Source organism: Eschscholzia californica, unplaced genomic scaffold, assembly GCF_041429995.1.
Source record: "Eschscholzia californica isolate CP2 unplaced genomic scaffold, dmEscCali1.0.p SCAF_2, whole genome shotgun sequence".
NCBI lineage: Eukaryota > Viridiplantae > Streptophyta > Magnoliopsida > Ranunculales > Papaveraceae > Eschscholzia > Eschscholzia californica.
Window position 1 is genome coordinate 26,074,301 of NW_028238309.1, and position 12,025 is coordinate 26,086,325.

At 35.4% G+C, this 12,025-nt stretch overlaps 1 protein-coding gene and 1 pseudogene across 6 annotated transcripts; one reads left to right on the forward strand and one right to left on the reverse strand.

Moving 5' to 3' along the window:
• The first annotated feature begins 1,692 nt into the window (after nt 1-1,692).
• On the forward strand, nt 1,693-4,130 carry LOC147557145 (serine/threonine-protein kinase 54-like; annotated as a pseudogene).
• A 298-nt stretch (nt 4,131-4,428) lies between these two features.
• On the reverse strand, nt 4,429-7,955 carry LOC147557146 (protein RDM1-like). Of its 6 annotated transcripts, none has more exons than XM_086658136.1 (3): nt 7,680-7,955; nt 7,168-7,371; nt 4,429-5,018 (listed from the first exon to the last, which is right to left on the reverse strand). In XM_086658136.1, the coding sequence occupies exons 2-3, from the start codon at nt 7,337-7,339 to the stop codon at nt 4,645-4,647; spliced, it is 546 nt and encodes a 181-aa protein (XP_086514262.1). In that variant the 5' UTR covers nt 7,340-7,371; nt 7,680-7,955; the 3' UTR covers nt 4,429-4,644. The 6 variants fall into 6 exon arrangements, with proteins under 6 accessions (XP_086514262.1, XP_086514263.1, XP_086514264.1 ...); XM_086658137.1 differs by having other exon boundaries at nt 7,684-7,941; XM_086658138.1 differs by having other exon boundaries at nt 7,820-7,937.
• Nucleotides 7,956-12,025: the final 4,070 nt, after the last annotated feature.

The window sequence follows — 12,025 nt, forward strand, 5'->3', positions numbered from 1 at the left end:
ATGAAGTGGCATAAAACCAACCGTTTCACACTTCCGGGTGTTTAGCTGCGTTGCATATGCTCATGTTCCCGACCAGGAAAGGTCAAAATTGGACTATAAAAGTGAAAGGTATGTGTTTGTTGGTTATGATGCAAACTCTAAAGGTCATAAGATTTATAATCCATCTACAAGAAAACTTATTTTGAGTAGGGATGTTGAATTTGATGAACACAAAATGTGGGAGTGAATTATCAATGAGGGTAAAAATTATGATGTTTTCCCTATTTTTCAAGAAGGTGCGCAAATGGAACCAGAATCTCCACAATTAGAAGTTAATACTCCTCCATCAACACCAAGTCCAATTTTAGCAAATCAAGAAGCTTCTTCATCTAAAGTAGATTCAAGTGAGAGGACACCATGTTTTCGAAATCTCGACGATATATATGGATCAACTGAGGTAATTAAGAACTTTGATCTCCCTATTTATTCTCTGATATAGAACCTGTTAATTTTGAAGAAGCTTGTCTTGAAAAAAATGGAGAGATGCAATGGATGATGAAATTAAAGCTATCCAAAAAAATGAGAAATGGGAGCTTACATCTCTCCCTGGAGGAAAGCAAGCAGTTGGAGTTAAATGGGTTTATAAAATAAAGAGAAATGTCGAAGGAGAGGTTAAAAAATACAAGCCAAGATTGGTGGTAAAAGGTTATCAACGTGTCGGACTTGACTACGATGAAGTGTTTGCTCCAGTTGCTCGATTAGAGACCACCAGACTATTTATATCAATCTCAGCTCAAAATAAATGGAAAATTTATCAGATGGATGTAAAGTCAACTTTTCATAATGGATTTCGTGAGGAAGAAGTTTACGTCAAAGAATCAAATGGTTATGTTGTCAAGGGAAATGAAGATAAACTGCTTCGATTGAAGAAAGCTCTTTATGGCTTGAAGCAAGCACCAAGAGCCTGGAATCAAAGAATCGACAAATATTTTCTTGATTCTGGTTTTAATAAATGTCCTCATGAATATGCCCTTTTATGTTAAATCTTATAAAAATGGTGATGTGATGTTTGTGTGCTTATATGTAGATGATCTCATCGTCACATGAAATAATGAAGTCAGATTTAAGGAGTTGAAAGAAAAAATGACTCAAGAATTTAAGATGACATACATTGGTCTTGTGAATTTTTATCTTGGAATTCAGGTGAAGCAAACAATGAAGGAATTTTTATCTCTCAAGAACATTATGCAAAAGAAATTCTCAAAAGGTTTCAAATAGAGGACTGCCAACCTGCGTGATCAATCCTATGGAATGTGAAGTTAAAGTTTTAAAGTTTGATGGTGAAGAGAAGGTAGATCAAACATTGTTCAAGGGATTGGTTGGAAGTCTTAGATATTTGACATGCATCAGGCCTGATATTCTATGTACAGTTGCAGTAATTAGTCGTTTCATGGAGGTGCCAACAATGACTCATTGGAGAATTGCAAAAAGGATACTTCGTTATATTAAAGGTACATTAGAATATGGATTATTTTATTCGTACTCTAACGACTTTAAATTAGTGGGTTATTGTGATAGCGAACAATAAGAGGAATTCATCTTCCTACTAAGTATTGAGTCGAGATAAAGAACAATAAGAGGGATTCATCTTCCTACTAAGTATTGAGTCGATTTTCTGCATCTCCAATATCATCTTCTCCAGTGCAGTTGAAAATGGTAGTTGTGGTGAATCGTTGGGAAGTGACCAGAGTTATACAATTTGCACCAAGGTTGTGTCCCTAAATTTTACATGATTGAATAAATTTTTGTTAAGTGCGAAAACTTTTGGAGGGATTTTGTTTACAAATAAGTTTCTGGTCGAAACACGGACTTTTAAATCTGATTTTTCAACAGTAGCTTATTTCATGTTTAACTACAGACTTATAAATCTGATTTTTAAACAATAGTTTATTTCTATTTCAACTACAGAGACTTTTAAATTTGATTGGTCAACAGAATTTTTTCTATGGAGTTTTAAATTCGAAATTTCTACAGCAATTTTAACGGTCAATTTCTGAGTTAATCTTTGCCTTTAATGCATTGACTACAAAAAGGGATAGTCCAAGGAATATGCTTTACTAGCTAGCTTGACTAGAACAAATTCAGAATTTAATTTATTCCTTTCAAATTCAGAATTTAATTTATTCCTTTCAATGCTAACCCTTAGATCATCAGTTTCAAATGATTAAGAATCGTTGGATGTTTAGGCATTTTTTGAGCCTTTAAATAAGACTCTTATTCTCAGAAGAAAAAAAATAAGAAAAATCTTTTTTCTTTTTTTTTTTTTTTTTTGTTGACAAAAAATCTTTTTTCTTTCTCTTCTCCACTCTCTCTATCACTCTGTCAAGATCTGTAGATGAAGAACGAAGTTTGCTTCTTCAGTTCCTGATATAGAACAGTTGCATCCCAAGAGACTTCGCTCGGATAATGTAAAGCAATACCTAATTCACTGTAGCAGGGGCATTTTAAGTCTTCAAGACAGCGAGTAATACTCGTGCCTCTGTTCCACCATCTTTGTCTCTTCATGTATTGCAGGTTCATTATCTCTAGTGGTTGTCTTGCTGGTTTATAACAAAATCCTAAAAAAGATAAATTCTTCACTTTATTTTCAGTTCATTGCTCAATTTACTATTGTCTTTTATTTTATTTTATTTTTTATTACTATTTTGATAACAGGTTGTTCAAAAATCACTTTGAAGGGAGTGGTCTCCATACCGCGACACAATAAATTTCTTTTTTGTTTTTCTGGGTGATAATAGTTTCAATGATCTAATCCTATTTTTCCAACACTTATGACTTCACTTACCATGCTCAATTTAAGAGTGAAGGCCATAGGATGAACTCTATCGAGTTGAATTGGTTATATGTATCTGGGTGTGCGTGTGTGTGTTTGTACATTTTTCCCTATGCCTACTATTATTTATTTTTTGAATTTGTGTAAATCAATGTTTAAATATGATTCTATGTTACAGTTTTATTGGGTAGTCAATGGAACTTTGAGTTTTAAGATTCCTCAAAATAAGGTGGGGGGTTTGGGGCATAAAGAAAAAGTCTCTAGAGAATAAAGACTTAGTCAATCTCAATTGACTTAAGCGGCCAAAAATAATAGTAATTCTTCAAATGACGGTAATAGTTCATTCGGTGCGAGAGCATGTTGTCTTGTTGTTGAGTATCTTCAAGATGGAACGAAGTATTTAATAATAGTAGAAAAAACCTCCCACTTATTGTTATTGCACTAGCATTGGATCTTTCAAGAGGGTAAGTCGTTAACTTATATGTTCTCGACCTAATAGGTCTTCACTCTTTAGGTAAGGGATTTTATGTGTATCTTTTTCATGCTTCTCTAAATTTTGCAGTTTGAGTTATTTGCACTCCCAGAAGATTGTGCACTGTGATGTTAAAACCGAAAACACGTTATTAGACACCAATAGAACCGCGGAGATTGCAGATTTCGGTGTGGCAAGTGCGGAAGCTCAAAATCCAAAGGACTTGACAGGTGAAAGTGGTACCCTCGATACATGGCCCCTGAGGTATTTTTAACTTTGTTTTCTGTTAATAATCTAGCATTGATTTGTATAATATTTCAGAGAGGGAGGTAGTGGAGGTAATATGACATTTCATATTTGTTGTCAAAAGTGGGAAAAAGAGTCGATTTTCAGCATCTTTGAAAAATTTCCAAGATAGATAACTTTGGCATACGCTAGCTTATGTGAAATTTACTGTTGTGACATCCCATATACTGATCTTAGCTTTGCTGGAGTGTCTGCAGTTGTTCGTCATGTTAGTATTTTTTCTTTATGATTCCGACCACGATTATGCATTTGTTTGTTCCGTAAATATAACTCGAAGCTTCTATTAAGAAGAAACAAATAATTATTCGAATTACATTCGATTTTTTTGTTTTTTAGAATTTGCGACGAGAAATGCGTTGGTGTCGTCTGGGCTCGTTGGCCAACATCATGAGAAGACGTTGGGATGCAAACCCAGAAAGACGCCCTTATACGGACGAGGTGGTTAAGTTGTTGGAAGCCATCCACACAAGCAAGGGTGGTGGCATGATACTCGAAGGCCAAACAATGGATGCTTCTAGTTTTCCATTGCTCCGGGCATGATATTTTTCCTTTCTTGGCGCTAATTCTTGGGTACGATCGATAGAAGTTTCCAGTATATAAAGTTTGTAGTCTGATATTTCATTGGATATGACAGTTCTCAAAAGCTTATAGTTTCTTATAGATTTGCCTGAGAAACTCTACTTTTTTGTATGATAATCTATATTTTTTAAGGAGATCTAAATTGCAGTAATAGAATCACTAAAACTGAAGCAATAATTGTCTGATCAAACCTTGATTAGCCCAGATTTAAAGATCCTTCTGATAAACAAAAAATAACAACTAAAAACATGTGATTCAATTTGACGAAATCATTCAAGTTTAATTGAAACATCAGGTTTTCATTTCCTACAAACAAGTTACAATCTCCTTTTCCATTTTGCATTCACAAAAAGATTGGACCTAAAAGAGACTATAACACAAAAAAAATTCTTCCTAATACTACATGGAAAATTACCATATAAGAAAATGTAAGAAAACACGTTCTAAGATGTGTAGATAAACAAACGGGACATGTTCATATGCCGGGTTTAGCTATTATGGAATCAACATGAGCATGATGCATGGGATCGGCAAGCCAGAGTTCAGTTAGATGATCATGAGAAGTAGTTAGTCTGTGAACTTCTTCGATCAGCCAGATGGTAGCTTCAGCTTTACGAGGATGAATTATGTCCTCCAACGGTACATCTTCGTTATCAGTATACATTCTGGCTTTATCCCACTGTTTCAAGCGGACATTCGTCAAGTAATGTAGCGGTTGCTTGTATAACTGTTTTAATGAATTGCCTAGTTCTCCCCATGTGCGGCACGGAATCACGGACCCGTGTAGATTAGGAATCGGAATGGAGTTCATGTAATTTTGATACATTTTTGCTCTTCTAGCCACTATTTCTGCTTCACAAAAACACGTTCTAATCACTGAATGAAGTAATAAAGCACTCTTTCTTGAAATACGTAACAGTTACTCTTTGCAACAGAGAAGATTTATAAAAGGTAAAAATTTAAGTTTGCGAATGAAGTTACATACAGATGATCGCTAGAGCAATACAACTTCCTTGGATATTTTAACTATTCTAAACACTAAGCAATATAATAATCTTATCCCTTCTGATGTGTATGGAAAGGGGAATTTCAATGAAGTTCTAGTTTCAAGTCTGTTCATCATTTCCTCAGGGAATTTTACTGACACCTAACCCTAATTAACGAATCACCGCTAAAAATCCTCAAGTGAATTACAAACAAAACTGAATTGGGTTCATGGGAATCGAGGACAGATTTGGATTGTACCTTTAGGAGAAACCACGAAAGTCTTTTTTGTTAAGAAAATCAGGAATCCAGTTTGTAATCATACTAGATCATACAAATATATAGAACGAATTCGGGAAAAATGACTGCGAATCAAGGTGTAGCTCACGGATTTGATAAAGATACGGTGCCCTAAATGTAGATTGAAAATTGATTTCTCAAAGATAGGGAGACGAAGGGAGAGTCCATCAGCAATCATTTTCAGTTCATCATTCATTTCTTTCTCTTCCGTGCTTGCCCTTTGCTGTGAACTCAACATTCTGAGTAAAATGGGGAGTTGGGAGGGGGTGTGACTGAGAAAATAAGGGGCTAGGAGAAAACAAATAAGTCTTTTATATAACTGGAAACCTAGCAGACGAGACGGGAAAAAGCAATGGACTGTGAAATCCAACGAGGCGAGCAGCAGCACAGAGAGGTGTAAACTTTCGCTCCTATGATTGGCCAATTTGAAGATGGTATTGACTATATTACCCAACATTACCATGCAAAATACCTTAAAGGTCACCAAATCCCTTTCATATGTGAAAGCTTAAATGAGACCACCTACCAACTAGAGCCTTAACAAACAATTGATCACTTAAAAGGAAACAAGAAAAGAAATACTCCTAACATCGGTGTTCCCTTTCATGTAGAAAATGTCTACCTACATTTGCTGAAAAAGTTCACCCGTATATTGATCCTTCCTATCTAACATTGATCGGACGTGTTTTGTCAGTGTCTGACTAAAGTAAGGGTATCGTGTCGCACATGGTTAGCAGAAGCAAACTTGCCAAAAGCACAGGACCTTACAGTTATTGAAGTAATAAAGTGGCCCACTTGCCAAATCATTAAAAGTTGACAAGGATTTCAGGGGTAAAATCTCCCCTACTTTCAGACATGAGCTTTCTGCCCAAGTTTGAAAGTAATGATTAACCAAGACATGCCCATGAAGGTAACGAGGAATCCTAGAGTTTGATAACCCATGAAAATCATTATACCGTTTACTGCTTGCACGAAGTTCTGTAGCTACACTCTTATATGATAGGTTGAATTGCATCAATATAGAAAATATTAACAGAGGAAGTGTTAAATGTCAATTGAGAAGGATTATATTCGATAGTAACAAGATAATAACCTATTGACACTATATAGCTCAAAGTGAAGAGAAGAAAGTGTCATTGATAACAAATAGGAGTTTCAGTTACAGACAATTCGATTATAGCACAAGTAGAAAAGCATGAGCTCCAAACAATAGGAAGGTACGACCTTAGTGAAAGCAATAGAAATCGATATGGACCTTCACAAAAGGAGTTCAATAGTCGACTAGATATGGAAAACGTGCAGAGTTCAATTGTAGCACCAACGACTATAGCAAATCAAAACTTATCCGCATGATGACAATTTGTACAATATGACCATCTATCGCAGAAAGGAAAATCAGTTAATGAAAAATATAGTTGATTATAGTAAGAACTTCGAGCATATGTAATATTTAAGTGAACTTGATAAATGTATTCGAAAGGAAATCGAATTAGGGCTAATCACCCTAGTGTGGAGTATTTTTTTTCCTTTCCCTAGTGGTTCTCAATATGCTAAATAAGGATCGTTCGAGCATGGAGAGAAAAGTAATTAGTCCACACTCAGATACCCATTCCGTAACCTCTTAATCTACACTAATAGAAACCATTATCGTCCCATTTAATATAAATTTGTAACTCTTATTATATTCATTGAACTGTTTTAGAACAAAAATTACCTTCAGGAGTATAATCTTTGGCTGATTTGACAACTACATTGTTGCTATTGCTTGCATTAATCTCAAGTGAAACATCTTTCACGTCAGTATCTGAATCTGAAGAAGGAGAAGAATCATCAGAATCTGAAGATAAAATCACCTCATTACCTTCCCATGGTGTTGCCTTCTCCATCTTTAACTAAGGAAGATCGAAAAACCCCACTTCTGCATCAAATAAATGCCAATATGATTATCAGAAATTAAACCTAATTTGTTTTTGAGTTTCAAAAAGTAAACATAAATTAAGGAACAAAATTATGCAATAAAATTTTACTAATACTTTAGGGAAGTTAATAATGTTAATCTTTTGAATTTTTAGGGTTTATATAGTTCTCCAAAAACAGGAGAAACAAGTTTTCATGATCTATTGTTTCGTAATTTGACCTTCAAACCTCATTTCTAAGCGTAAGTTGCAGGAGAGAGAGAGAAGTAGTAAATTGTAAGGAATCAAAGAAGAAAACAAATAGAATTACTTGCTTGAGAGAGAGAGAGAGAGTTGTTGGTAAAGAGATAAACCAACGCTTCTGCTTCTCCTTCACTTTGAACAACAAAATGAGAAAAAATGAAGTCTCGTACAGACAGATTTGAAGAGAGGGAGAGAGAGAGAGATTACGAGAGAAAGTAAGAATTTTTTGGTGGTTTCTTCCGAAAATCCCAAGTACGGAATAAAATCTCCGCGACGGAACTCCCGAGTTGGTAACAGTCTCACAATTCCTCACAATCTCCACCGGGTTTACACGGAGCATCTCGAATGGAAAACTTATGGGTTATTTCCCAAATAGCCCCCAACTTTATGACCGGCTTCCTGCCTAGCCCCCTACTTTATCAAAAATATCCAGAGGACTCCTTTTTCAGTTACTGTTATAACACAGTTAACTAGTCATCACTTCTCTCTCCTCCATCTCATCACTTCTCTCTGCCACCTCATCTTCTCGCCACCTCATCGTTTTCACCGACGAAGGCCGGCCGGACAAAATTCTGGTCGGCGACATTCAAACATAAAAATAAAAAACCTAGGTCTGTTCGTGAGAGGGAGAAAGGAGAGAGGGAAATTTTTTTTTTATTTTTTTTCTTTTTAGAGAGAGAGGGAAAAATACTATGTCTGGAGGTCGTCGGCCGACACTTCGCCGGTGAATACGATGAGGTGGTTAGAAGATGAGGTGTCCGAGAAAGGTGATGAGATGGAGGAAAGAGAAGTGCTGACTAGTTGGCGGTTTTATAACTGTAACTAAAAAAGGGGACCATCTGGGTATTTTTGATAAAGTAAGGGGCTAGGCAGGAAGGTGGTCATAAAGTTAGGGGTTATTTGGAAAATAACGCAAAACTTAAAAGAAACTTTAGTTAGCTTACGTGTCTAACTCTCAATTGAGATTCTCTAATTCAAGTCCTTCTCTAAGAGCATCTCCAATGAGACACGCTAACAAAAACTCTGAAGTCTAGTTGTCAAGTGTCAAATAAAGATTCTCTTTCCTAAGAGCATCTCCAATGCAAGACTCAAGAAAAACTCTAAAAATCTTATGTGTCAAGTGTCAAAAATAGATCTCTAAATGGTCTCTTTCCTATTTGGCCATTTAGAGACACTATTGTAAAACCTTCTCCAACGCAACACCCAAAAGAAACTTTAAAAATCTATATTTTGATTTAAAACTAATTGATTTGCTTATGTGGCACTTAGAGATCCTCAAGAGGACACTCTAAATTTAGAGTGTCCTCTTAAGGATCCCTAAAATAAATCTTGACACATCCTTTTAGAGATTCATATTGAGTTTTGCATTGGAGATGGATTTTAAAGAAAAACTCTAAAAATCCAATGTGGCACTCTAAGATTTAGAGTTTGAGTGTTGCATTGGAGATGCTCTAAGTGTCAATATATAGACACTCTAAATTTTTTTGGTATCCAATGGAGATCTCTAAAATCTGTCTACTTAATACACATGTCACTCTTAAATTGAATTTGGAAAAAGTAGTTGAAAAGAAAAGGTTTATGTTGTTTAAATTTTAAAGTGACACTTAGAGAGTCTCAAAGAGACTCTGGTTTTAAAGTTTCTCTATCTAGACACTCTATAATAAATGTGTCCACCTCATAATAGAGTGTCTAACAAAGTGTTCCATTAGAGCATCTCTAATGCAAGACTCAATCTTAAAATCTTAAGTGCCACCTAGGACTTTAGAGTTTTTTTTGAGAAAAAAACCTCTTCAATGCAAAACTCAATTGAGATCTTAAGATGATGTGGAAGCATTAATTTTGAAGATGTCTCAACTAGAAACTCTATTTTTGAGATCTCTTTTGAGAGTCTTAAGTGTCTTAGTCATCAAATTTAATTTTTGGACCAATAAAAAGTCTTTCTTTCTCAACCACTTTTTCCTATTAAATGTATGGGTGACATGTGTCTCTATTAGAGTTTTTAGAGTGTTGCATTGGAGGACTTGAATTAGAGACACTCAAGTTAGTCACATAGGAAAGAGAATCTCAATTGAGACTCAACACATAAGCCAATTAGAGTTTTCTTTTGAGTTTTGCATTGGAGATGCTCTTAGAGATGATTTTTTAACAAAAACTCTAAGTCATACGTGGCACTCTAAGTGTTAGAGATTGAGTGTCCCATTGGAGATGCTCTAATGCAACATACTAAAAGCTCCAATAGTTACGCATGTCACACATACATTTAATAGGAAAAAGTAGTTGAGAGAGAAACACTTTCTATTGGTCTTAAAATTAAATTTGATGACTTAGGACACTTAAGACTCCCAAAAGAAATCTAAAAATTGAGTTTTAGAGGATCTCCAATGCACAACTAAAAAAAAAACTCAAAAATGTCCTATGTGTGAAGACTCAATTGGGGTGTCTTTCCTAGATATCAATGTTGAGATCATCAATTCAGAAGACATCTCCAAATGCAACACTCTAAAAACTTAAGAATAACGTAGGTGTCATTTCCTAGATGGTTAAATTTGCTTTTAATATTGAGTGTCAAATTGAGATCCTGAAAAGAAACCTCAAGTATTAAGTTTCTTCTTGAGATATCTCACATTAAATGATGTCACGTCATTTTGACATCTAAATTGAGTGTTGCTTTCGAGAGAGTTTTTTTGTAAAAACTCAAAAAATCCTTGGTGGCTCTTTGAGTTTTTCAATTGGAGTGTTGCATTGGAGATTCTCTGACATCTTAAATATTAAATGCTTCCACATCATCTTAAGATCTCAACTAGTTTTGCATTGGAAATGTTTTTTCTTTAAAAAAAACTCTAAAACCTTATGTGTCACTTAAGACTTTAAGATTGAGTTTTGCATTGGAGATGCTCTCACGAAACGGAAGTTCTAAAGCGCACGATATATTTACTATAGGCGCCTCATCTACCTATGAACTTTCAAAAAATTTATCTGCCTAAGGGTGCGCGTAGCAGTAATTTTGGGTGTCTATAGAACCACTTCTTTGTTTTTTTTTTGAAATAAAACTACCTATTTCTTGTTGGATTGAATTTGTAGTATAGGGTAATGGGATAAGAATCCCGTCGTCTTTTTTTCTTGTTGAAATAAGAGTCCTCCACTTGGTCCATTAAATTTTTAGAGAAATATGCTCTTCCTAGTTGGAATCCCTGCTAAAATTAACTCACCTTAGAGCAACTCCGATGTAGGTTGGGCTCCCAAATTCAAATTTGGGAGCCCCAGTCTAGCCCCATGGACTCCCAACCCCAAATTGTTACTGTTGGGAGTCCCCAACGGCCTCCTAACGGTATTATTGGGGTGGGTCCGCTATTTAAAGGAGATCCACCCCAATATCTTCTATCTCACTCTCTCTATTTCCCTCTTCTCCATCAATTATCTTTCTATCTCTATCTCTCTCTTAAATGGCTAGTCCAAACCCCGAATATAATAACTAAAGCTTTTTAGATTTGTTAAATAATTGTCCAGAAGTTGATTTTGATGAGGTCGAAGAAACTTTTCATTTTAATGAAACGCCAAACTCATCGGTTCTTGCTAAGCGTTATAGTCATGGTGATGATATTGTGCTCGTTAATGGTTATTTACATATCGCCATCGGTGCGATTATTGGAAATGATCAAAGAGGATGTACTTTTTGGAACAAAATTGCCGAACACTTCAACGAACGTGCAACCTAAAATCGTGCTCTGAAGGGTCTTAGATGTCGTTGGAGCGAGATTAACAAGCAACGCACGAAGTTTTGTGGTCATTTGACATTCTTGCAAAGGAACCCAAAAAGATGAGAAAATGATAATGATCGGGTAATTACTCTTGATATTACATTTTTTAGCCTAGTGTTATTATTTTTTATTTTTGACAACATTATGAACTTTAAATTTTATTTTGCAGTTGAAGTCTGCATATGAATTGTTTAAACAAAACAATGGCGGCAAAACTTTTAAGTTTGAACGTTGTTATAAAATTTTGAAAGACCATCCCAAATGGTTATCAAACTTATCTCAATCTTCATCAAACAAAAGAAAACCTTCTTTCGACCAAGACGAAGAATCTCCTTCTACATGTAGGGATTTACACCCTTCTACTAGTGTTTATAGCGGAAATAAGACATCTAATGTCTACACTAGTATTCCCAGGATCACATGCAAAACTAGTAATTAATCTAATGGAGATAGTAGATTACCTTAATCGCTTTTCCCTCGAACTAGTTGAATTGATTGAAGAAGACCAAGAGCTTCAAGTGTAGCTCCTCTACTTGGGACACGAGCAATCAATTTGATCTCCCACCTTGTTGTATAGCTAGCACACCAATGGTGGTTGGAAAAGAAGAACACCTTCTTCTTTGACTAGATTGATAGTAATGGGAATTAGCTCACT